The sequence below is a fragment of the Triticum aestivum genome, chromosome 6B (genome assembly GCF_018294505.1).
Source record: "Triticum aestivum cultivar Chinese Spring chromosome 6B, IWGSC CS RefSeq v2.1, whole genome shotgun sequence".
Lineage (NCBI taxonomy): Eukaryota > Viridiplantae > Streptophyta > Magnoliopsida > Poales > Poaceae > Triticum > Triticum aestivum.
Window position 1 is genome coordinate 163,640,173 of NC_057810.1, and position 27,435 is coordinate 163,667,607.

General features: G+C 42.3%; 1 protein-coding gene and 1 non-coding gene across 2 annotated transcripts; both read left to right on the plus strand.

Annotated features, from left to right (window-relative positions):
- Positions 1 to 1,625: 1,625 nt before the first annotated feature.
- Positions 1,626 to 11,779, plus strand: LOC123136357 (peroxisomal fatty acid beta-oxidation multifunctional protein). The gene is made up of 18 exons (XM_044555725.1): positions 1,626 to 1,863; positions 1,960 to 2,031; positions 2,664 to 2,726; positions 2,831 to 2,887; positions 3,018 to 3,085; positions 3,212 to 3,293; positions 3,394 to 3,449; positions 3,861 to 4,163; positions 4,846 to 4,932; positions 6,217 to 6,391; positions 6,533 to 6,654; positions 6,897 to 7,060; positions 7,920 to 8,174; positions 8,812 to 8,933; positions 9,039 to 9,160; positions 9,280 to 9,428; positions 10,628 to 10,766; positions 11,393 to 11,779. Exons 1-18 carry the CDS (start codon positions 1,767 to 1,769, stop codon positions 11,438 to 11,440), a joined length of 2,181 nt encoding a protein of 726 aa, XP_044411660.1. The 5' UTR covers positions 1,626 to 1,766; the 3' UTR covers positions 11,441 to 11,779.
- A 710-nt stretch (positions 11,780 to 12,489) lies between these two features.
- TRNAH-GUG (transfer RNA histidin (anticodon GUG)) lies at positions 12,490 to 12,561 on the plus strand. Its single transcript has one exon. It is a non-coding gene; the product is annotated as a tRNA-His (tRNA).
- Positions 12,562 to 27,435: the final 14,874 nt, after the last annotated feature.

Consider the following 27,435-nt stretch of genomic DNA (forward strand, 5'->3'; position numbering starts at 1 on the left):
TTAATTAGATAAATGCCACTCCAATTATGACGATTCATAAAAATGCCACTACAATTTCTAAACTTTGAAAATGTCACTGCAATTTTTACAAACTTTGAAAAACACCACGGCAGACTTCGAAAAATTTCATTGAAAATGACATTTTTCAAAGTTTGAAAATTGTAGTGGCATTTCTAGGAATTGCCAAATTTGGAGTGGCATTTATGTAGTTGTTGTACGAATTTATGTTAGGAAGTACAAGCATTTTTTTGGAAATACTAACGCCCATATGTGTGGGCGTTTGCATCTCGCCCACACGCATGGATCCACGTTCGTTTGTGGTTGCACGAATCTTGGCATGTTTATGGTGCCACGTAGGACTGAGCTGGTGTGTGTGCATTCATCTGGTCGCCCACACGAGAGGGGCCGTGTGTGGGCGTTTAGCAGTTCGCCCACACGTCTGTTTTCACTCAGCACAAGGGTTGGTGTGTGGTCATTTGCTATCTCGCCCACACGCCCGTCTCCTCTCTCACACCCAAAACTGTCAGTTGCCATGTGTTTTGCAATATATATGGCACTACCCTACTGTGCTTGTAAGCAGATGTCAACTCTTTTTTTTACCCAAACATGTCAGTTGCCATGTGTTTTACAGGGTACACGACAACTACCCTAGTTCCTTGTAAGCAGATGGCAACTCTCTCTTTACCCGAAACATGTTATTTTTCCATGTCTCTTTGTAGCGCTACACGGCAACTGCCTAGTCTTAGTAGGTGGCAACTCCTAAGGTTTTCAAATTATGGCAACTGTAGTAAACCAGACCATACATGGCAACTGCCTAGTGTTAGTAGGTGGCAACCCTTAAAGTTTTCAAATCATGACAACTATAGTAAATCAGACCATGGCAACAGCTGCGGTTGTCCAAAATGGCATCTGGCACTTGACCTGAGATGGCAACTGCAGTTGAGCAATCATGTCAACTGCAGTTAAACGGACATTGAAGAGGGTCCGGACAATGGCAACTGCGGGGGCACGTGGTGACTATCACACGGGGCATGCGGGACCGTGCGACAGGTGGCTAAGAGAGGTCATATGGGCGTTATCCATTGTGCCCACATGTAGGCGTGTGAGAGGGGCCACGAGAAAAAAAAACGTGTGGGCGCTAATTGTTTTGCCCACATATAGACGTGTCGGCTGATCCATTTAGACACCACACAAAACGTGTGGCCAGATCCTTTAACGCCCACACGTGTGGGCGTTATCGATGTCCTTTTTTGTTTCCTGTGAAATTCGTTAAACACCTAGCTATCTGTATTATACTAGGATGTCAAGGATGCTAGGATCCATTTGGAAGAAAATCAAAAATACTCAAATGACAAGTCCAAAAGAGTTGATAAAAATTCAAATTCAAACCAAATATTCAATAAACCTTAGGAAAAAGAAAGTTGTTAAAATCAAGGATGTCACAGCAACGATGTATGTACCTGAAACAGCACGGAAGACAAACAGCGTGGAAAACCTCACTTGCGTTGAGCACACTCGTGTTCTCTCGACCCAGCGACGGGCACGCTGGACACATCCGCGACCCGATCCACCCACCAGACGCGGCCACTCGGTCCCACTCCTCAGCCCTCTCTCTCGTCTATCCGTCTTCCTTCCGAGCTCGACAAAACAAAACGTGCAGGTTAATCGTGCCGGTAGCTTCAGTCCTCCACGTCTCTTCTCCCCTCCCCCTCCCACTCCCCCTCTCCGATCCACCGACCCCTAAGGTCCTCGCGGCCGAGTCAGCCATGGCGGGGGCGATCCGCGTCACCATGGAGGTGGGCGCAGACGGCGTCGCGCTCATCACCATCTGCAACCCGCCAGTCAATGCTCTGCACCCCATCAGTAACGCCCTCTTCTCCGTTCCTCTCGGGGTGGGTTTCCGTAGGGGCTCCTCCCGCTAGTCTAATGCCGTGCGCCGGTTCGGCTCTCCCCGTGCAGTCATCCAGGGGCTCAAGGAGAAGTACGCGGAGGCCGCTGATCGCGACGACGTCAAGGCCATCGTGCTCACTGGTGAGATCCTCTTCGCTGGTGGACTCTGTTTATGTAGTTGTTGGACGAATCGATGTTAGGAAGCAGTAGCAATTTTTTTTGTTTTGTTTTCTGTGAAATTCGTTAAACACCCAGCTATTTCTGTATTATACTAGGATCAGTTAAGATGGTAGTGGAGCTGTCGCCATCGTGTCGTTTCATTTATGCTGATCCCAGTCATCTTAGTGGTTGCGTCGCTTCAGTATTCTAGTCATCGTTGCTCGAGTTATTTTTAGGATGCTCGCCGCTTGGCTGAAAGTGGGAATCTCACTAGAATTTTCAACTGAAGTACGAAGGGAGCTGCTGCTTGTTATAGATTTTCAACTACATGGAAGCTCCCCTGCTTCTGCACAGGTCAAAAAATGGGGAGCGGGTGTAAGTGTTTCTGTTGGAAGGACATAGCCTGACTATAATCTAGATAGGAGACGTACATGGTACTATGACTGACCTACCACAATAAGAGGCATACTACTTTTTTTGTCACTGCACACACAGAGGGGGCCTTACGGCGTAGTGCATTCGAGGGATGTGGGCAAGGGGTTAAAAAATCAATTCAGGAAATTTGCTATTTCTGATACTTCTTTCTTCTGTATACTTACTTCATAGTTTTATAGGTGCTGCGGGGAAATTTTGTGGAGGCTTCGATATCAACGTCTTCACAAAAGTTCATGAGACTGGTAAGGGGTGTCTTCATTTGTACGGTTGGTAAATTGATTGTCCACAGCCTAGCTTTTTTGGACAAACTGTTTTATTTTCTTACACATTGAACATGGGTTTGCAGGAGATGTGTCACTTATGCCTGATGTATCTGTTGATCTTGTATCAAACATGATGGAAGGTTTGGCATTTTTGTTTCTAGTTTTTTCATAGTTTCTATTATTTATGAATGATGGAACTCTCTAGGTACCACTAATTTGTATTGAGATCACAATATCTGGGCCTGATTGTGAAAACCTCTTTACATGCAGATGGCAAAAAGCCTTCTGTTGCTGCAATTCAAGGCCTTGCTCTTGGTGGTGGTCTAGAGTTGATTATGGTCTGTCATTTTTGTTGCTGTCCCATAGAACATTTTTACAGTGGTTTGCATTTTTAACCTGTAGCTGAACCTAAGTCCTGTTTATCATATAAACGACAATTTTTTTAAAAAAAATAAAATTGTCAGGGTTGTCATGCTCGGATATCTACCCCTGAAGCTCAACTTGGATTACCAGAGCTAACTCTTGGCGTGATTCCTGGATTTGGAGGTAGGGAATTAGGGATACATCTTTCTTCCGGCAGCTTGAAATAATGATTTTATTTGCTTGCTTTGTATTGGGTTCTGAAACCTTTTCACTTATCATGTAGGAACTCAGCGTCTACCGAGGCTTGTAGGTCTGCCCAAAGCAATAGAAATGATGCTGGTAAGTCTAATCTATCTTCTGTGTAACTTGTTATGCTGCCCTAGCTGCGTCAAATAAACTTTGTCTCCTTATAGTTGATTAAAATATGCAAAGTACATTAACCAAGAGGCATATAATAGTAAAGCCAATTTTAAGTTAGTGGCTTGAGTTATATTCATTCACATTCAACCATGATAGTATAAGATTTTCAAAGAACAATGAATTTTGAAAAACTAAAGCATAAATAAGAATCTCATTTCAAATTGTTAATGCCTGGTACATGTATGTAGCTCCGAACATATTAGACACCCAATTTTTTTTTGAACCAGCAGTGTGTATTTAATGATCATCTGGAAATTAGTGTCAACCTATGTTCTTTCTTACTCCTATCATGTTCAATTATAATTAATGCATTCATAACATTTGCTTCAGCAATCGAAGTTCATTACGGCGAAGGAAGGAAAAGAACGTGGTCTTATTGACGCGCTTTGCTCCCCTGATGACTTGATAAAAATTTCACGTTTTTGGGCTCTGGAGATTGCAAATTACCGCAAACCTTGGATAAAATCTCTTGGCAGAACAGATAGGCTTGGTTCACTGTCCGAAGCTCGTGCCGTATTAAGTATGGCAAGACAACAAGCAAAGAAGGTTGCAGCAAACATGCCACAGCACCAGGCCTGCCTAGATGTTGTTGAAGAAGGTGTACTATATGGAGGCCAGGCTGGTGTTTTGAAGGTTTGAATTTCCTTTTTGTCTTAGTACATACTTAATACCATCTATGTGCTTCTCTTAGTTAAACAGTTAGCTGGGCACCATATCTCCCCAGAACTTCTAGAGATTAGGCTGGTCTTATTGTGTCAATTGAGAATTATACTTGAAGGGGTGTGTGTGTGTATGGTGGTGGGTGTGTGGGTGGGTGACGGGGGGAGGGGTGGGGTGGGGGTGGGAATACACTTATACTGAAGGTAGATGCCACTGCCAATATGCCCTAATTTAGTAACTGCTGATAAGCATAAGGTAAGAAAGCCCCTAAGCAGCCATGTCTCTACAGTCAGTTTCTCAGAAGAACTTAGATTTCTTAGCTGAATTATGCCCAGGGTAACAAATTAACTTGACAGTTACGTTGGTATCAGTGCTCTGCATGACTTATGCTCCATTCGGCATAGTGTTGGATTATGATAATCCAGCTTATCTACGCAGTTTTATCTAGTTTACTGTTTGTTTAACCAACTTATCCCTACTTCCAAAAGCTTCTTTAGCAGCATATTATAAAACAAGTTCAGCACAACACAATTTAGCAACCACAGGCCGAGCCTTAAAAATAATACTAACAAACTTTGATGTAGACAACAATTGTTTCTTTGTTCTGTTCTTATTACTTATGCATGTGTTTGGTGAATCTACCTAAATAATGCAGGAAGCCAAGGTTTTCAAGGAGTTGGTACTATCAACAACGTCAAGGGCACTTGTCCATGTATTTTTTGCCCAGCGTTCCACCACTAAGGTCATCCTCCTATTTACCTTCTCTTTTCCTGATTCACTTCTCATGTGTTGCCACTGTCTTAATTTTGCAGCACATAGTTAGCCTAACTTGGAGATACTTCCAATTCCTTTGTTTTTAGTTATTTTATAAGCAGTTACAGTGCGTCAATGCCCATCTGCAACTCCTTGGTTATATTTATTTCTACTATCAGAGAACAAAAGTGGAACTTTTAGAGCTCTTTTAACTTTCTAAATGCACTAGCATACCTCTTAAGAGGTAAGAGCAGACACATCCAAACTGTCTGCCGGTATTGGTAACAAATAGTATTTTTTTGCTAACCTGCTACTACCGTTAACTTTGGTCTCCTTACAAATGGAAAGTGTAATTGATTTACCTTAACCTTGGTAATTACAATCACCCAGTAAAAAGAAAATGGATCATAGCTAATCTTGTTTTTTCAGTTGTAGAACATAACTAAACAATATGTACAAGCATGTGCTATCACATATGATGTTACAAGTTCCTTTGAATACAGCCTTTGCCCACAGACGCATGTTGTTACAAGCTTTTATTATTTTTCATGTAATCAAGTAAGTACTTCAAGACATTTTCAGTTTTTCACCCTTCAAATTAACTATGTGAGAAGCAAATTCTGCTATGTGAGAAGCAAATGTTGGATTCTGAAATATAATCATGTAATTTTCATATTTGAATAAACCCATAGCTCCCCTGCAAAAAAAGAACAAACACATAGCTCATATGCACGACCATGTTTGAAAAAAAAAATACTTCTTCGTATAGTAGGAATGCGTAGCAATATTTGCGTATTATCAACTGGTGAATTTTCAGTTATATTATTTCTTTTTATGCTAAATATCCAAATATATAAGCCAGTTGTACCTATTTAGGTCATGGATGACTTGTCACCTTCTAGGAGCGTCTTAATTATTTTCAAACTTCTACATGTATGCTTACTGCAATATTTCCCCTTCTGTTCTTTGTGACCTAAATTAATTTCTTGTCCATTTATTTGTGTGGGTGTTAATTTTTGTTTGTACCACCATCCAACCAGATTACGTTACAGAATATGATACATGATCTTAACTAACCATGCAACCAGCCTACGTTACAGAATATGTATGATGCATGATCTTAACTAAGCTTTGCTCAAATTGCATGCCATATGTGAACACATCAAAGCTAAATTGCTGCAAGGATGCCATTTGATGTGTCAACTTTTGTTTTGCCCTCTTTGGTTATCTGTAACCTGGTGCGCTGTCTGACTCTTACAGTTGATTTTTTTAGGTACCAGGTGTTACTGATATTCAACTCAAACCTAGGAAAATAAGAAAAGTTGCTGTTATTGGTGGTGGTCTTATGGGCTCTGGAATTGCAACCGCCCTTCTTGTTAGCAATATATCTGTTGTCCTCAAGGAAGTAAACCCTCAATTTTTGCAAAGGGGACAAAAAACAATAGCAGGTCAATTTTGTGAAACTACTGTAGCATTTATTGGGAAATTCTTTCTGATAGATTGGATTTTGATTTCTTGTTGGTGTAATATTTAAACATCAAGTTATTATAAATGATGTTACTGAACAACACCGATGATCTTTTGCACAGGAAATCTTGAAGGCCTTGTCAAAAGAGGCTCACTGACCAAGGATAAAATGAGCAAGGCAATATCACTTCTCAAGGGTGCATTGGATTATTCAGATTTCAAGGATGTTGATATGGTTATTGAGGTTGTCCTCATATAATTTATGATTTACTCAAGACAAATAGTTGTGCATATTATTTAGGGTCCCTCTAGTGTGTGAAACTTATATTCATGACATTGTAGTGCATTAATGAATCTTATGAAGGTTTCCATAAAATTATTATAGGGAATTTTGATAGATGACATTGATATGGTTATGCAATCTATTACATAGTCACATAGCACATTTGCTTGTTAGGTTCTTATGCCACAGATCTTCTCTTGCAGGCTGTTATTGAGAAGGTTCCTTTGAAGCAATCAATTTTTGCTGACATTGAGAAAATCTGCCCACCACATTGCATACTTGCAACGAACACGTCCACCATTGATTTGAATATTGTCGGCGAGAAGACAAATTCTCAAGATAGAATTATAGGGGCTCATTTTTTCAGGTTTGTCTTTATCTTTTGAGTTATTTTTTAACACTCCCTTGTAACTAGCAGTTTTCCAACTTAAGAAGTGTGCTTAGGACTTATGAATCAAGGCTACTGGAACACTTCACATCATAAAATTTGTTAACACATGCATGTAACTATCGAATCATTGACACCATATTTGGAATTTAACTGCATGCATCTAATTTACGGTGGGAAAGCAAACTTATTCTTCATAGATGGAAATTTGATTGTTATGCTAACAATGAAGTTATCCTTAGCGCTAAGTGTCAATGTGTGAACTTTTCATGGAAGTTCCATATAATATTCTAAAGTTACTAGATGTAGGACAGGGCTATTCTTGGTGTCGCTTTACTGCATGATAATTTTTTCCGATGCTAATACTCCTTACAATTCAAACACAAGGCAATGACCGAACAAAACCTTTTCACAAGTATTTTTGCTGAAGGAATATCCAAAAATAAATCATAACCTGTTCTTCCAAATGGATAACCATCATCAATTCCTGCAGGAAAAAAAGAGTATAACCTATTGTTCTGCTCTTTAATCAATAGCAAAATGATGTTTGCATGTCCCAAACGACAAGTGGGCAATTTTGTTTGATTTAGCACAATTTCAAGTTAGATTCCTTCATAAGGTAGTAGATGTTGCAACATGTTCTTATAAGAATCTATTTTGGGAAGTTATGAGAAGCTATTTCTATTGAACTTTCATACAAATGTTCGGAAAATATGTTACAGACATGGGATTATGGAAATAACACTCCTTGAATTTCACTAAATTGGATGATACATCATTCCTTAAAGCTTTACTTGCTTATTGAGAAGGCGACTTGCTAATGTTATGTTATTTACAGCCCTGCTCATATTATGCCCTTGCTTGAAATTGTCCGGACGGAAAGGACATCCCCACAAGCTATCCTTGATCTCATTACAGTTGGGAAAATGATAAAGAAAGTCCCTGTTGTGGTTGGCAACTGCACAGGCTTTGCAGTAAATCGTACATTTTTTCCTTACGGACAAGCTGCTCATCTTCTTGTTAGTCTTGGAATTGATCTTTTCAGAATTGATCGAGTAATAAGCAACTTCGGCATGCCAATGGGACCTTTTCAGTAAGTGCTTCGACTCTGTTTTTATGTTCATGTGTGGTATAATGGCCAATGGTCTCAAATTAAGTTCCTTATGTGAATGAGCATGCAAATGTTCCCATTCAACTATAGACAATTTGTTTTCTATTTTTTGATGAAAATGTTCCAGTATGTATTGTCTGTTCACTTACCTAGAATAAAATAGATGCAACCCACTTCAGAGCAATTTTACTATAATGTTATGGTCCACTATGAGTCTATGAGCATGTAGTTGTGATAATATTACTCTAGGAAAAAAAGGCAACTTATTAGGATATTTGCAATCCACCTAAAAAAAGAATATTTGCAATCAAAGAATTTGAACTTAATCAATAATATCTGCACAAATATATAGATCAAGCATCATTTGCTTTAAATAATATTGTAGTATATGTTAAATAGAAATTGATGGTGAAAGCTGTGTTCTGCTTTAGAGACCATGTCGGATGTCAAAACAATTAACTAACACTCAACCATCTTTGGGATATGCTTGCTGTGCCTTAGCTAGCTTACTAAAATGAACAGAACAGTGCAGTGTTCAGGAATCATCCATTGACTCTTTCAAAAAATTAATCATGATTCACATGAGTTCTTATGCTTGCCTGTTCCCATTCCCCTGCAGACTCCAAGATGTAGCTGGATATGGAGTAGCCTTGGCAGTAAAGGATATATATGCAGCTGCCTTTGGAACACGGAATTTTCACTCTGGTCTAGTGGAACTGATGGCGAAGGATGGGCGGCAAGGTATGCTTCTGAACCTGCTTTCCCTCCAGCTATGACTAGAGTGATAGTTACTGCACCATTCCCGTATATGCATTTTTCACTTGAAATTTCCCTGTTACTTTACAGGAAAAATCAATGGAAAAGGTTATTACCTTTATGAGAAGGGTGCGAAGCCAAAGCCTGACCCTAGTGTTCAACATGTGATCGACGAGTACAGAAGACAGACAAAGAAAATGCCGGGTGGAAAGGTTTCTCTTCCTCTTTCTTACTTTCTGTTACGTTGTTTCTGCATTTACTAAAAAATGTCGTGCTATCTCATTTGTTAATGGAAGGTTTTCCTAATATTGATACATTGACTTGCTTGCAGCTTGTTACTTTATCAGATCAAGATATATTGGAGATGGTTTTCTTCCCAGTCGTTAATGAGGCATGCAGGGTCATGGATGAAAATGTGGTGATCAGGGCTGCTGATCTTGATATTGCATCTGTCCTTGGGATGGGCTTTCCCAAGTACAGGTAGGCAGCAGCTGCTTATCTCCTAAATCCTAGTTAACCAATGACAATCTGCATTCAATCGAAATATGATTACATTATATATACAGGTTTAGATTCTACTGCTGGCTATATGCTGTCATAAATTATGGACCTAATTTAAGTCTTAGGTAGCCGCATTGTCTGTCATATATCAGAATGGATTTAACAGCAATTGATTAGGAGCAGTGGCGGGTGAGCGGCTGGTGGGCATGCACTTGGGAAGAAAACGGAGGCCTGTGAGGGAATAAGTGGTGGTAGGCGAGTGGGAGAGCGTCGAGCGTGGGCGTGATCCATGGGAGCGTGCGAGCATGGGCCGGATCGCTTGGGAAGCAGCGCAATCCAGCTGTGTGGGGGCGGGCAGGCAGCAGTTGGGGGCGGCGATTTCCGGTGGCGCTGGCTTTAATCCTAGGGGAGCAGGGCAGGTTTCAACCTGAGCACATGTAGTGAGTGAGGGCTTCACGTGGGGGAGACGTCTGTGGGTTTTGACCGGAGGAGAGCAGGTAAAGCTGGAGCGAGTAGCCGTTTGGAAATTCCCCAAAAAGCTAATTATAGATTCTTCTCCCCATCGGAACAATGAGTACGGGTGGGCGTGATGGAAAGCAGAGCAGATAGGGAAGACCGATCCAGAGAGAAATTGATCTGGAAGAGACCGATCGATCTATGGAAGGATGCGCTGTGGCGTCCAGAGTGGAAAAAAAAACCTTAAACCGTGAGCTCTGATACCATGTGAGGAAGTATGCAACTTGTATTTCCATGAGGTCATAGGTCGATATATATACACGTATAGGTGTGGTAAATATGCAGAAAACCCCTTACAATGAGGATTTTACACGGCTATATATATAACTACAACAAGCACTTGAAGCTAGTGAGTTAGCTCTATACCTGATTGTTTTTAAATCGCCATGTTCTTTCCTTCTGCTCATTTTAGCTGATAGTTTTAATGATACTCAAGCAGATGTTCTTTCCTTCTGCTCAGTTTAGCTGATAGTTTTAATGATACTCAAGCAGTTTTTAGTAAATAAACATATCTGCAAGCTATGATTTACCTAATGTACGATACAATCCCTGTTAGTTGTAGTCCTCTGTATGATATGTATTTTGTCATTATTATTACTGTTAGTTGAAGCTGTGGTGGTTACTTTGGAGTATTAGTTGTAATCTGTAGTCTTTTGATGAAGGGGTGGCCTCATCTTCTGGGCTGATACGGTTGGAGCATCCTATATACATTCAAAGCTTAGCAAGTGGGCTGAAATTTACGGTGACTTCTTCAAACCATCATCATACTTGGAGGAGAGAGCGAAAAGCGGCCGACCACTGGTACACTCTTGCATTCCCCCTCTTTCTGATGGATTATCTTAACCTAACTGACTGACTATGTCGACTTGTTGCATATAGATTTTTGCGATTACATTTTACATACAAATAATGATGAACATAAAACATTTAAGATCATCCATGTCTAATTATCGTACGACTTGTTTAATATAATCTGCTGTGTCATTGCTAGAAATTATTTGTTAACTTACGATTTTCAATAAATTTTCTTTCTGACTGTCAACTGTTGTCAGTCTTGTTTTGTCGAGGCTGTTCGTTGGCACACGAAACTACTTGCATAGTACTACTAACCATGCAAAAAAAAAAACTACTTGCATAGTACTACTAGTTGAGAAGCTGGAAAATTACTGGGTGGATTTTCTTTGGGATATGTTCTGGGTTATTTCTCATAGTGGTGGTTCCAGAAGTTACATATGGTAACGGTGTGATGGCAAAAGTTCAAACTGGAGCTTAAGTTGTGGCCTGTACCCATACTGCGCATCTTTAGACAATCATTTTAGGGCCATCTTATCAATTGGTTGAAATATTGTGTTGCTCCTTTCCTTTGGGTTTTGCAACGTTAAGCCTGTCAATCTTGTTGGAAATTAAACATGCCAAAATATCCGCAGGGCGCGCCGAAGATGGCTCAGCAAGCTCCGACGAGGTCACGCATGTGAGGTTCAGCATATGGCACGGTTTTTGCTTGAACAGCATCAACACTGCCTTCGGCACATATGTGGTGGTACTCAGAAGGACCTCCAGGGCTGATACAACAATCAGAATAAATAAATGTCTTAAGCATACAGTTCTGATTGTAGTTCCATAACTGTAAATCTGTAACTATATGGTACTGTGATTCTGTCGCAAGTACTCCCTCCGTTCCTAAATATAAGTCTTTGTAGAGATTTCACTATGAAACACGTACGGATGTATCTAGATGCATTTAAGAGTATAGATTCACTCATTTTGCTCCGTATGTGATCCATAGTGGAATCTCTCCAAAGACTTACTCTCTCCGTATGCTTGTCTAGACTTATGGCACTGCGGCCGCCTCTCTCTCCGTATGCTTGTCTAGACTTATGGCACTGTGGCCGCCTCTCTCCGCCAGCGCCTGAACCCAACCCAACGAAATTTACCCACCATTTTCCTTCTCTTTTCACAGCATACAGATCTCGCTCGCTCGTAGGCTTCGTTTGTTTGGTGCAGCTGCAGCTAGTCCGCCCGAAATCTGACGTCTTGGGGCAGCTTCAGACTGAAGTCTCTCTGCGGTCTCGCAGAGGAGACGGAGTTGGTTATATACTCGATGTTGTTTAATACGTAGTATAATAGTAGTGGTTTGATTAAACCACTTTGCATGATTATGGACTAAAGCGTTCCTCCCTGCAAAGGTTAATTATCACCGGTGCATTCCACTCTTTGCAAAAAATACAAGTTTATGCACTTCTGTTTTGGGGCTATGCGGCTTCATATCGATCTTGTCTGGTTACAGGAACTTCGTAGGCTGGTAATTACGTATTCGCAATTTCAAAGCAATTAGTTCATTCGGCATCCTCCGGTTGTACCAGGGACATGTACGCTTAGTGTGGTGATCAGTGTGTTCGCGGTCGAAGTCACCGGTGACCAGGCAACGAACTCTTTGGTGGCCTCAAGGCTGAGTCGAAAACTTGAGGAAACCTGTGTATAAGATAGGTATTACAAACATATTGTGTAAAACTCCATCACCAAAGTGGCTGTAGTTTAGTGGTGAGAATTCCACGTTGTGGCCGTGGAGACCTGGGCTCGAATCCCAGCAGCCACACTATGTTTTCTTCTTTTTTCCTGCATCACATAAATTGTAAGTTAGTCTACGATCAAATTGATTGTTACAAACCTTTGGCACAAATCATTGCTTTTTATCATCTAAAAATTATATTTTCCTACATCACATAAAGTTGATCAAAGTATTATATTTTCCCTTTTATTTTTCCTGCATCACATAAATTGTAATCTGATATGACTTTGTGTGTGTACCGGCACATTTGCATTTCTTGTATATGAGGTCTCTTTGTGTTGTTCTGTGCTTGTCATTTCATTTTCTGTGATCAAATTATGGTGTTGGCACCATTGCAAATGACTGTCCCTTTTGCATCAGTAATATTGGTTGAATGGTAGCTGATACTACAGAATCCGGTACCCTTTATGATCAAATAAGAGAGACCATATTTTTCCTTTGTTCACTGCACTATTGAGCCAGATAGACATCTCCATGTTGACCAGCTTATGAAAAAAAAGGGGAAACACTCACTTAAGCTAGATTGCATATTTTGTTCTGATTTTTTTCATCCATGCTCTTTAGTTGATTCATGCTCTAACTTGAGATCACGCGGTCATCTATGACGTATGATCTGATTATGCCATGAACAATTGCAATAGCATGTCTTCTGCTGTCGTCGGGACAATTCTCGCAAGTGCGCTGATGAGTAATTCAAGCATGAACTTTTTGTGCGTCAGCCAAGTCTGGTGTGTGACTGATGAATCTTAAAATTCAGCGTGTGTTCCCTTGATGAAGAAATACATGTCATCGTGATGAGTTGCTATGTGATCTGATGGTATTTTGAACTATTGTTGTGTTGAGCCGATTAGTTTTAATAAATTATTGATAATTGTTGCCATGTTGGGAAGTGTTGCTAGTGGGAGGAGCAACCGAACAAACTTTAAGTGGGGAGGGATCCTAGTCGAATGCTTCCATGTGGGGTAGAATGGAGACAAGGGGTTTACCCAAACCCTGCAGGGATTATACCCACCAGGCAGTGTCAGAGCTTAGTGAGCGCCAACCCGGTCCACCGCCCCCAGCCCAGAAGATTTTTTTCGGATAAGCCCACCTTTCATAGCCCAGGGACCGAGTAGGAAACCTGTGTGCGGGACATTGTACCGTATTACAAACGTTTTGTGTAAATTTGTATCAATAAAGTGGGTGTAGTTTAATGGTGAGAATTCCACGTTGTGGCCTTGGAGACTTGGGCTTGAGTCCCAACAGCCACAATTTATTTTTAAAATTGCAAGTGAGTCTGAAGTTAATTGTTCTTGATTGTTGCAAACCTTTGGCACAAATCATTGCTTTTTATCATCTAAAAATTATATTTTCCTACATCACATAAAGTTGATCAAAGTATAATATTTTCCCTTTTATTTTTCCTGCATCACATAAATTGTAATCTGATATGACTTTGTGTGTGTACCGGCACATTTGCATTTCTTGTATATGAGGTCTCCTTGTGTTGTTCTGTGCTTGTCATTTCATTTTCTGTGATCAAATTATGGTGTTGGCACCATTGCAAATGACTGTCCCTTTTGCATCAGTAATATTGGTTGAATGGTAGCTGATACTACAGAATCCGGTATCCTTTATGATCAAATAAGAGAGACCATATTTTTCCTTTGTTCACTGCACTATTGAGCCAGATAGACATCTCCATGTTGACCAGCTTATGAAAAAAAGGGGAAACACTCACTTAAGCTAGATTGCATATTTTGTTCTGATTTTTTTCATCCATGCTCTTTAGTTGATTCATGCTCTAACTTGAGATCACGCGGTCATCTATGACGTATGATCTGATTATGCCATGAACAATTGCAATAGCATGTCTTCTGCTGTCGTCGGGACAATTCTCGCAAGTGCGCTGATGAGTAATTCAAGCATGAACTTTTTGTGCGTCAGCCAAGTCTGGTGTGTGACTGATGAATCTTAAAATTCAGCGTGTGTTCCCTTGATGAAGAAATACATGTCATCGTGATGAGTTGCTATGTGATCTGATGGTATTTTGAACTATTGTTGTGTTGAGCCGATTAGTTTTAATAAATTATTGATAATTGTTGCCATGTTGGGAAGTGTTGCTAGTGGGAGGAGCAACCGAACAAACTTTAAGTGGGGAGGGATCCTAGTCGAATGCTTCCATGTGGGGTAGAATGGAGACAAGGGGTTTACCCAAACCCTGCAGGGATTATACCCACCAGGCAGTGTCAGAGCTTAGTGAGCGCCAACCCGGTCCACCGCCCCCAGCCCAGAAGATTTTTTTCGGATAAGCCCACCTTTCATAGCCCAGGGACCGAGTAGGAAACCTGTGTGCGGGACATTGTACCGTATTACAAACGTTTTGTGTAAATTTGTATCAATAAAGTGGGTGTAGTTTAATGGTGAGAATTCCACGTTGTGGCCTTGGAGACTTGGGCTTGAGTCCCAACAGCCACAATTTATTTTTAAAATTGCAAGTGAGTCTGAAGTTAATTGTTCTTGATTGTTGCAAATCTTTGGCATGAATAATTGCTTTTATCATTTAATGAGATTCATATAATAGGATATGAATTTGTGTGTGTGTGTGGGCACATCTGCATTTCTTGTTTATGGGGTTTCCTTGTGCTGTTCGTTTCACTTCCTGTGATAATCAAATAATGATGTTTTTTTGCAGGGAATCAAATAATGATGTTGGCGCCATTGTAAATGACTCTCCCTTCTACATCAGTAGTACAAGTTGAATGGTAGTTGGTACTACACTTTCCAACTGGAAATCCAATTCGGCTCTTGGAAGCATATGCTCTTGCCCACCAAAAATATTTTTTTGCAAATGTCATTTAAAAAAAAAGTTGTATTCATTGTCACACCAAAACGCTACCTGTAAATTTTAAGGAGGAAAGCTTAAGTATTTTAATCTATGCAAAAAAGGGAAACAACAAGTCGAACGAAAAATGTTACCTTCAAATGTACATTTATTTTGTCTTTTTTCACTGACGAAGCACCGGCATCCCGTTTTGCATGAAAATTGGCAACCACACTTGTTACACTAACAAGAATATCTGTAAAAATTCAGAATTTTTATTTACTATTTATTTTGAATTTACTATTCATTAGGGATCATATCCACCCACAGCCAAACTGCCCTCCCATTTCCTGCCCACTTTATAATCAAATAATAAAGACCATGTTTTTCTTTGTTGATGACACTATTGAGACACATAGATATCACCATGTTAACAAGCTTGTGAGAAAAAGGGAAATACTCACTTAAGCTAGCTTATATATTTTGTTCATTTTTCTTCTTCCATAGATGCTCTTCAGTTGATTCGTGCTCTAACTTGACATCGCCCGACCATATGCAATGTAAGATCTAATGCTGCCACGAGCAATTGCAATAGCATGTCTTCTGATGTCATTAGGACAATTCTCGCAAGTGCGCTGACGAGTAGTTCAGGCATGACCTTTTTTTCATCAACCAAGTATGGTGTGTGATTGATAAATCTAAAAATTCAGCTTGTGTTCGCTTGATGAAACAATACATATTATCGTGATGAGTTGCTATGTGACCTGATGCTATTTTTAACCGATGTTGTGTTGAGCTGGTCAGTGGTAATAAATTATTGATAATTTTTGACATGTTGAGAAGTGTTGCTAGTGGAGCAACTAAATGTACTTTAAGTGGGGATGAATCACCCCCCCCCTAGTCGATTGCTTCCTTGTGGTGTAGGATGAAGGCAAGCAGGGTTTTGATCCACTAGGCAATGGTAGAGATTAGTGAGGGCCAACCTGGGCCACTACCCCCAATCCAGAAGAATTTCCCTAATAGACCCCACTTTGTAGCCTGAAGATCCAGTAAGTCACCTGTGTGGGTACCGTATTACAAACGTTTTGTGTAAAATTTTATTAATAAAGTGGTTGTACTTTAGTGGTGAGAATTCCCTGTTGTGGCCGTGGAGACTTGGGCTCGAATCCCAGCAGCCACATCATATTTTTCTTTTTCTTTTTCTTTTTCCTGTATCACATAAATTGTAAGTTATGGTTTCTGAAGGAAATATGCGTTAGAGGCAATAATAAAGTTATTATTTATTTCCTTATTTCATGATAAATGTTTATTATTGATGCTAGAATTGTATTAACCAGAAACTTAGTACATGTGTGAATACATAGACAAACACTATTGTCCCTAGTATGCCTCTACTTGACTAGCTCGTTAATCACAGATGGTTATGTTTCCTAACCATAGACATGTGTTGTTATTTGATGAACGGGATCACATCATTAGGAGAATGATGTGATGGACAAGACCCATCCATTAGCTTAGCATCATGATCGTTATAGTTTCATTGCCACTGCTTTCTTCAAGACTTGTACATGTTCCTCAGACTATGAGATTATGCAACTCCCGAATGCCGGAGGAACACCTTGTGTGCTATCAAACGTCACAACATAACTGGATGATTATAAAGATGCTCTACAGGTGTCTCCGAAGGTGTTTGTTGGGTTGGCATAGATCAAGAATAGGATTTGTCACTCCGTGTAATGGAGAGGTATCCCTGGGCCCTCTCGGTAATGCTCATCACTATAATCCTTGCAAGCAATAAGACTAATGAGTTAGTTGCGGTATGAAGCATTACGGAACGAGTAAAGAGACTTGCTGGCAATGAGATTGAACTAGGTATGATGATACCGATGATCGAATCTCGGGCAAGTAACATACCAATGACAAAGGGAACATGTAGGACCTTGAGAAGAAGTAAGTAAGTCTAGAGGGGGGGGGGGTGATTACACTACTTGACCAATTAAAAACTATGCCTTTTCCCAATTTTAGTCTTTGGCAGATTTTAGCTATCTTAGCATAAGTCAAGCAATCTTCACACAATTCAAGCAAGCATGCAAAGAGTATATAAGTAGCGGAAAGTAAAGCATGCAACTTGCAAGAATGTAAAGGGAAGGGTTTGGAGATTCCAAACGCAATTTGGAGACACGGTGATTTTTGAGCCGTGGTTCCGATAGGTGGTGCTATTGTACATCCACGTTGATCAAGACTTCAACCCACGAAGGGTAACGGTTGCGCGAGTCCACGGAGGGCTCCACCCAAGAAGGGTCCACGAAGAAGCAACCTTGTCTATCCCACCATGGTCGTCGCCCACGAAGGACTTGCCTCACTAGTGGTAGATCTTCACGAAGTAGGCGATCTCCTTGCCCTTACAAACTCCTTGGTTCAACTCCACAATCTTGTCGGAGGCTCCCAAGTGACACCTAGCCAATCTAGGAGACACCACTCTCCAAGAAGTAACAAATGGTGTGTTGATAATGAACTCCTTGCTCTTGTGCTTCAAATGATAGTCTCCCCAACACTCAACTCTCTCTCATAGGATTTGGATCTGGTGGAAAGAAGATTTGAGTGGAAAGCAACTTGGGGAAGGCTAGAGATCAAGATTCATATGGTAGGAATGGAATATCTTGGCCTCAACACATGAGTAGGTAGTTCTCTCTCAGAAATGGTAAGTTGGACGTGTAGGTTTGTTCTGATGGCTCTCTCCACGAATGAAGAGGAGGTGGAGGGGTATATATAGCCTCCACACAAAATCTAACCGTTACACACAATTTACCAATCTCGGTGGGACCGAATCAACAAACTCGGTGAGACCGATTTAGTAAATAATGTGACCGTTAGGTTTTCGGTGGGACCGAAATGCAACTCGGTAGGACCGATATGGTTAGGGTTAGGGCATAACGTAATCTCGGTGAGACCGATTACACAAACTCGGTGAGACCGATTTTGGTAATAAGCTAACCAGAGAGTTGGTCAGGCAAACTCGGTGGGACCGATTACTCAAACTTGGTGGGACCGATTTTGGTAATAAGTTAACCAGAGAGCTTGCATTGTAATATCGGTAGTACCGATTGCTCAAAATTGGTGAGACCGATTTTGATAATGGACATACACAGAGAGATTACAATCCCGTCTCGGTAAGACCGAGATCCCTGTCGGTGAGACCTATTTGCCTAGGGTTTGTGGCAGTGGCTATGACATCTGAACTCGGTGGCGCCGGATAGAAAGAATCGGTGGGGCCGAGTTAGACTTTTGGTTTAGGACATATGTGTGGATGTGGGAAAGTAGTTGAGGGTTTTTGGAGCATATCACTAAGCACTGTGGAGCAAGAAACTCATTAAGCAACACCTCATCCCTTCTTGATAGTATTGGCTTTTCCTATAGACTCAATGTGATCTTGGATCACTAAAATATAAAATGAAGAGTCTTGAGCTTGAAGCTTGAGCCAATCCTTTGTCCTTAGCATCTTGAAGGGGTTCCACATCCTTTAGTCCATGCCACTCCATTGTTGAACTTGTCTGAAATATACTAGGTAAAAGTGTTAGTCCAACAAGAGATATGTTGACATTAATTACCAAAACCACCTAGGGAGCACTTGTGCTTTCAATCTCCCCCTTTTTGGTAATTGATGGCAACATACATCAAAGCTTTAGATAAAGATATAGAGAATAGTAAGCAAAGCTTTGGAAAGACATGTAACAAGCATAGGCTCCCCCTACATGTATGCAATCAGGTGAATATGGAATATAAAAGCATGTGAATGCATGATCATGACAGAGTAGGCAATGTGTTACATGTATCTTGGCCATATGCATCAGAGCGAAAAATATAAAAAATACCTTCATGCTCATGAGTCCTTCTTGCAAACAGTATGTACATCAGCAAGAGTTCCTCATACACATGATTGTGATGCATATAGTTACCTTGTGGTCTTGAGTTGGCTTAGGATGGAATGAACCTGCGTAAATAAGGTTAGATAACACAGATACACCTACTAGCCAGAGCAAACAGAAGAAGCCACAAGAATACCAAGACTGGGATGACATGTAGAGAGTGAGTACTAAGTACCACATTGGATTAGACATGTCCCCAAAGGTAAAGATATGCAATGAATTTAAATGATTTCTTTCCCTTAGGTGCCTTGCTCCCCCTGAATCTAGCATGGGATACTGGGAGAAGATAGGGAACAGAAAATCAAAGCTGAAAGGAACAATTGAACAGAGCTAATGCAAGTAAGCACATATGAACATGTCTTTCCCCTCAAGAAGACATGTGGCATCTCTCCTCTTGAACACCAAGCATCTGGGATCCTTGAGGATTACCCCTGGAGATCTCTCTCTCCCCCTGTGGAAGTGATAATCTCTCTCTCCCTTTGGAAGTGATAAGCTTTGATGTGATCTCTCTCTCCCCCTTTGACATCAATTTCCATGAAGGGCCTTCTGGAATTTGTCGTGAATGGGTTTGGTCCATGAGTCACAGTACAAAGCACTGATAAATGTGATGCTTGTAGAGGACAAGATTCATTGAGTGGAGCTGGATCATAAGTAAAGATGAATAAGTGGCAAATTGTTTTTCCTGTTGTGAAATCGGTGGCACCGAGTGGTATGCGTCGGTTGTACCGAAAGGATTCGGTTGGACCGAAAACAACAAATCGGTGAAACCGAGTTCATCGCAGAGAAAACATTTGTCACCTCAACTCACTAGACTAGTAAGATCTCACAAAGATTTGCAAGGAATTAACTGAATGATATGCAATGAATTGGATGCAGGAAATGCAAAGCAAATAGAAAAGAATGAAATCTAGATGAAGTTTTTTTGAAAGGGGAAACAAACATGCATGAGACAAATGCAAGAGCACAAAAAAGAACACAAGAGAACTTCATCTAGAATTGGTCGGCAACAAAGTCACCTATGTTAGAGTATATTGACTTAGGAGTCAAGTGAGATCGCTTGATCATAGGTCATACTCATCGTTTAAGCTCAAAATGGGGTTACCATTTTTTCGTTTAAGCATCTTGATGTATTCACATCTTGTCGAGTTGCTTTAACTCATGTCTTGGAGTAAAGCTTCTCTAAGATGGAATGAAATACCTTGGGTGGTGGTGTTGATCATGTAGTTTAACTTGTGTGGGTTGCTCAAGGTTGATTGTAGCTCATCAAGAGTTGGGAGCACCACTTGGAATTTGAGTTCATCTTCCTACATGGGTTAGTTCTTGCAAGGAAGAGCACTTGTGTATCCAAAATAACAATCATGAAACATAACATAGAATTTGTCAAAGGATATGTTTGAATGGTTCCGTGCTTCCTTGTCTTCAACCACCATAGTGTAGAGACTTGGTGATGTATAGGTTGCTTAAGATATGAGTAGATTACAATCTCATGGAATTTGATTCAACCAAGTACCTACATGGGTTAGATAACATGCAAGATGCAAATATATCCAAGACATAAGATTTTCATCATAAGAGAAATATCAAGGATTAGTCATAAGATCATGTCTTGCATGTATCCAATTGAGTTTCTACTCCAAGTTTGAAACATCAATGATATTCAGTTCTCCTGTCAACCTGCAAACCACTTTCTCATCAAGAGGTTTAGTGAAAATATCCGCTAATTGTTTTTCGGTGCGAACATGCTTAAGATTAATGTCACCCTTAGCAACATGATCTCGAATGAAATGATGACGAACTTCAATATGCTTAGTTCGAGAGTGTTGCACAGGATTATGAGCAATTTTGATAGCACTTTCATTGTCACAAAGCAATGGAACATGTTTCACATATATCCCATAATCTTTAAGAGTTTGGGTCATCCAAAGTAATTGAGCACAACATGAACCAGCGGCAATGTATTCCGCTTCGGCGGTGGATAAGGATACCGAGTTTTGTTTCTTGGAAGACCAAGACACAAGAGATCTACCAAGAAATTGACAAGTACCCGAAGTGGACTTTCTATCAACCTTGTCTCTGGCATAGTCCGAGTCGGAGTAGCCAACAAGATCAAAAGAGGCCCTCTTAGGATACCAAATGCCAAGATTTGGTGTGTGAATTAAGTATCTCACTATCCTTTTCACAGCCTTAAGATGACATTCTTTAGGAGCAGCTTGATATCTTGCACACATGCACACACTTAGCATAATATCAGGACGTGAAGCACATAGGTATAACAATGAACCAATCATAAAGCGATAAACCTTTTGATCAACCGGTTCACCATCTTTGGTCAAATCAAGATGTCCACTAGTAGGCATGGGTGTAGACATACCTTTGCATTCTTGCATATTGAACTTCTTGAATAAGTCCTTAGTGTACTTCGTTTGAGTGACAAAAGTACCTTCCTTAGTTTGCTTGATTTGCAACCCAAGAAAGAATTTGAGTTCACTCATCATTGACATCTCAAACTTCTCCGACATTAGCTTTCCAAACTTCTCACTAAAATGAGGGTTAGTTGATCCAAATCTAATATCATCAAAATAAATTTGGCAAACAAATAATTCTCCATTAACCCTTTTAGTAAAAAGTGTAGAATCAATTTTTCCAATTTCAAATCCTTTTTCAATAAGGAACTTGGTTAAGCATTTATACCAAGATCTAGGAGCTTGTTTAAGACCGTAAAGAGCTTTACGAAGTTTGTAGACATGATTGGGTTTCTTAGGATTGATAAAGCCGGGAGGTTGTTTAACATAAACTTCCTCCTCTATTTCACCATTTAGAAAAACACTTTTAATGTCCATTTGGTACAAGGTGATATCATGGTGATTAGCATAGGCAAGTAAGATGCGAATGGACTCAAGTCTAGCAACGGGAGCATAAGTCTCACCATAGTCCATACCTTCGACTTGTGTATAGCTTGGGCGACGAGACGTGCTTTGTTGCGAACTACTTGTCCATCTTCATCTTGCTTGTTGCGAAACACCCATTTGGTACCGATGATGTTGTGGTTGTTGTCGGGCTTCTCAACCAATGTCCAAACTTGGTTTCTCTCAAAGTTGTGTAGCTCTTCATGCATAGAATTTGTCCAATCCGGATCTTCCAATGCTTCTTAAACCTTCATAGGTTCAATGCTAGAGATGAATGAATAGTGTTCACAAAAGTTAGCTAAACGAGTTTTAGAGCGAGTGATTCTCCCGGTTTGAATATCATTGTATATTTGCTCGACGGGATGGTCTTTAGCAATTCTTGCTCGAACTCATGAAAGCTTTTGCTTGGGTCTTGGTTGAACATCTTCTTCATCTTGTTCTTCTTCTTGGCATTCTTCATTATTGGCGTTGTCATTCTCTTGTCGTGGTGGGGAAGGAGGTTGTTGACGTTCTTGATGTACATCCTCGCTTTATTCATCTTGGTGTGTCCCACTTGTGGATGCTTCCGTATCAACTCTTGGTTCACCTTGTCGTGAAGTAGAAGCTTCCACTTGGACGGACGAGGTACTCTCCTTCACCTCCGTTGGACGAACCTTGCCAATAGACAAGTCTTGGATTGCTTCTGAGGGGTCTTTGTCTCCTACATCAATTGGCAATTGCTCTACTTGCGAGCCGTTAGATTCATCAAACTTCACATCTACCGTCTCTTCAACCTTTCGGGTGAAATTGTTATAGACATGGTATGTGTGAGAGTTTGAGCGATAACCAAGTAGGAAACCTTCATGAGACTTAGGAGCAAATTTAGAACAATGATGGTTATCAAGAATGTAGCACTTTGAGCCGAATACTCGAAAGTATCCAACTTGGGGTTTGTTGCCGGTGAGAAGCTCGTATGCCATCTTGCCGAGTAGCTTGTGAAGATACAAGCGATTTGTTGCATGACAAGCTGTGTTAACCGCTTCTGCCCAAAAGTGCTTCGACGTCTTGTACTCATCAAGCATCGTTCTTGCCATTTCGATGAGCGTCCGGTTCTTCCTCTCAACAACTCCATTTTGTTGAGGTGTGTACGTAGCCGAAACTCGTGTGAAATCCCTTCTTCGTCAAGAAAGGTGTCCACATTTGCGTTCTTGAACTCCATTCCGTTGTCGCTGCGAACCTTCTTGATCTTCACTTCAAACTGATTTTGAGCCTTCCTGGCGAAGTTTTTGAAGATCTTTTGGACCTGCGATTTGTCATCGAGAAAGAACACCCATGTAAATCTTGAAAAATCATCAACTATAACTAGACCAAAAGAATTTCCACCGAGACTTTTGTAAGCGTTTGGACCAAAGAGATCCATGTGAAGTAGCTCAAGTGGCCTCCTTGTGGTCATGATGTTCTTCACGGGATGCCTTCCTCCAACCTGTTTACCTGCTTGACAAGCACTGCAAAGTCTATCCTTATCAAATATGACATTGTTAACACCAAGGATATGATTTCCTTTAATAAGCTTGTTGTCGGTGTCAAAACCGGCAGATCTCGGGTAGGGGGTCCCAAACTGTGCGTCTAGGCGGATGGTAACAGGAGACAAGGGACATGATGTTTTACCCAGGTTCGGGCCCTCTTGATGGAGGTAAAACCCTACGTCCTGCTTGATTAATATTGATGATGTGTGTTACAAGAGTGGATTTACCACGAGATCAAGGAGGCTAAACCCTTGAAGCTAGCCTATGGTATGATTGTTGTTCGTCCTATGGACTAAAGCCATCCGGTTTATATAGACACCGGAGAGGGCTAGGGTTACACAAAGTCGGTTACAATGGTAGGAGATCTACATATCCGTATCGCCAAGCTTGCCTTCCACGCCAAGGAAAGTCCCATCCGGACACGAGACGAAGTCTTCAATCTTGTATCTTCATAGTCTTGGAGTCCGGCCAACCATGATAGTTCGGCTATCCGGACACCCCTTAGTCCGGGACTCCCTCAGTAGCCCCCAAACCGGGCTTCAGCGACGACGAGTCTGGCGCGTATATTGTCTTCGGCGTTGCAAGGCGGGTTCTCCTTCAAACTTCATGTTCCTATCGAATAGTGTCCGGCTTCCTTATAAATGTTGCGCTCCTTGGCTTCTACACCCAATAATGGCCTTCTTCCACGTGTCGTATGAATGCGAAAAGCTAGGGTATTTTTACATTTTACCCCCTAGCCATGCGAACGAGCCGCCTATAAGAGAGGCGAGGATCTAGATCCAACTCACACCATCCTCCTTCTACAAGTACTCATCAAAGCGCTTCTGACAAAAATCCATTCTATCATGGATAGTCGACGCGGCTCCTCCTCTCGTGCTCCCAGCCCTAAGCCAGGAGATTGGGGGAGATGCTCAGTTCCACTCAGCGAGCTAGTGGCGCTCCAAACCGAGGGATATCTTCCCCCAGCTTTCATGGTTCCGGTTCAAGCTGGACTGGCCACCTTCAGGGGTGGAAAGCAGGCAGAGAGCGTCCCCAACCCTTCCAAAGGAGAGCGGGTATGCTTTGTCCCTTATCTAATAAGGGGACTCGGATTTCCCATACATCCGTTTCTCCGGGGGCTCCTGGAGTTCTACGGACTCCAGCTTCACCACCTCACACCCGCCTCCATTTTGCACATCGCGGGCTTCGTAGCTCTTTGCGAGCTGTTCTTGGGCATCGAGCCCCATTTTGCACTATGGAAGAGATTGTTTTGCCTCGTACCCCGTTCTCACGAGGGGTCGATATATCAAGTGGGCGTAGCCGAAATATGGCGCATCGCCGGGACCGGATATCTATCCGGCACCCCAAAGAAGGCGTCCGAAGACTGGCCTTCGGAATGGTTCTACATGGAGGACGCCCCTCTGCCGGATCCAGTTCGGATCGGCCTCCCGGAGTTCAGCAATGCTCCCTTGAAGAAACGCCCGAGTTGGCGCCCGCGGAGCCCTCAACGGGAAGATGATGGGAGCGTCCATTATCTGATGGGCCGGATTAGGTTACTGGCCCACTCCGGATTGACCATGATTGGAATCATGGCCACGTGCATTATGCGAGGGGTGCAACCACTCCAATATAGGGGCCACCCTATGTGGGATTTCAGCGGGGAAGACGACCCCACCCATCATGGCTGCAGAGGGCCGAGCTCGGCAGTCGATCTGGCAAAGATCCTGTCCGGCTTGTACAAGGGGGAGGAGGAGGACTTTCTTCGCACGAATACATTGAACGGATTCTCCATGAATAACCCTCGGAGCTGGGTAAGCGGACGTTTATCTACCCGATCCATACTTCCAAAGTCAAGTATTTTACTTTGTGAGTTTGACGTAGGAGCTGCGCCGGGACGTGGAGGGCATACGAAGCCTAACTCCATAGCCCGAGGATCCGGAACGTTCCCTTGATCCGACCTCCGAAGAGGATCCGGACATAAAGGTGGAGCTGATTGACGGGGTGTTCCACCAACTTAGCATGGACAATGCCCTAGTCGCCATTACGGCTGACTAACCCGGTTTGTTTCCGGCCTCCCAGGTGACTACGACCGAGGTCTTGACACCATCATTTGATCCGTGCTCAATTCTGACCATCCTATACTGATGGTGCATCGTAGGAGGTGCCTTTAAGGCGGGAAGCCGAACCTGCAGCGGCTGACCAGCAAGGGTCAGTTCGGCCCAGCAGGCGGAAGAGGAGTGCGGCGCGAATCGAAATGTTGCTGCAACGGTACGGCGCACCGTTGTTTTTAAGGGAAGGATCCCTAGGAGGTATATTAATGCTCATAACTTTTCCAGAAAGAGCGCTCGCCGGACAGTGTCCGGAGAGGTTGCCAATCAAGCCTCCGCCAGCCATGCTCCAACGCAAGGTCCAGAAGGGGAGGCGAACACAAGGCATGAGCCGGACGCTCCTCCGACGGAGGATGCCGACAGGCTGTCCGCCACCCGGTCTGAGGTGGAGAGCGCCATGAATCACAGGCGTCGCCGGACAGTTCTTCGTGACACGTGTTTCTCCCCGGAGGCGTTAAATGCCTTTGATGCGGGAAACGCGCACCTCCGTGCCGCTCAAGATGGGTTAACCAGAGCCACGGAGCAGTATGTGAAAGACATACGGGTGAGTAATTTTAATAGTTATATATGCCAGTAGCCCCCGAGACTTAAAATAGTTAAAATAACTGATTTAAGGATCATTTATTATGCAGAATTTTACGGAGAAGAATACCCACATGTCCCAGGAGCTCCAAGAGTGCAAGGCCCAACTTGAGGCCGCACTGGCCGCCATAGGGGGAGCCACAGAGACCCCCGCTGGTAAGACGTACTTCGAAAAGATAAGTAATTAACAAAGTGCGGCGTGTGCGTAAATTTGACAATAATATTGCAGAGGGCGCCGGACTAGATCCGGACAAGCAACAGCTACTGCGTCAGCTAAAGGCCGGCGAGAGGGTGCTTATGAAGGTGCAGCAGGAGAGGAACAAGCTCCAAGATGCCCACATCCAGCTAGGAGAAGAGCTGAAAGATGTTCGGGCCTAGCTGTCTGGCTCCGTGAAGGAGAATCAGCGGCTTCGTCGTAGCATTTATAGTAAGTGCTTGAGCAAATTCCTTTGAAAAGAAGAATTCGGCGAGGAAGTCGATTGACAGAAATGTGTCTTTAGGTGTGCTCACAGGTCGCCCTGTGGAGGAAATGCCTGGTTCAACGGGTGACCAACTTCCTGAGCTGGTGCAACTGCTCAAACGTGTTCGGCAGGCGATGAGTGGTGTCGTTCAGGCTTTATGGCCTTCCGTATCCCTACCCGAGGGCCTTGGAGGGCTTGCTGAGAAGCTTCAGGGAGCACGGCGACGCCTCCGTCTGTGGAAGATATCGGCCTTCCGTCAAGGCACCAGGGAGGCCTGGGCCATGGTGAAGACGCGGTACTCGAAGGCTGACCCAAACCACATGGCCGAGGTCGGACCTGCGGGGCCTGATGGGAAGGAGATCCCTGTGAGCTTGATGTACGGCCAAGTAGAACTAGCCGCGAAATATTCCCAACAGGACTGTAAATTAGACAACCTGTTATATGGGATTGAAGAGGAGTACAATCAGTCAGTTTGACGATGTAATTTGAAATGACATGTAAAATGCCTTCTAGCCGGATTGTAGATCGTTTGTCTTTCCGGACCTTTTCGCTTCAACCTCGGGACCCAACAGTCCGGAGTGTGTCCGAATACCCTTACGGTTATAGAAGAACCGGGGCATGCGTGGAGACA

Excerpts from the sequence above, each read along its gene's own strand:
- LOC123136357 (XM_044555725.1), top strand. The coding sequence starts at position 1,767 with ATGGCGGGGGCGATCCGCGTCACCATGGAGGTGGGCGCAGACGGCGTC. Across the intron at positions 4,164-4,845 it reads GCCAGGCTGGTGTTTTGAAG|GAAGCCAAGGTTTTCAAGGA; the intron begins GTTTGAATTTCC and ends TAAATAATGCAG. Across the intron at positions 6,655-6,896 it reads ATGTTGATATGGTTATTGAG|GCTGTTATTGAGAAGGTTCC; the intron begins GTTGTCCTCATA and ends CTTCTCTTGCAG.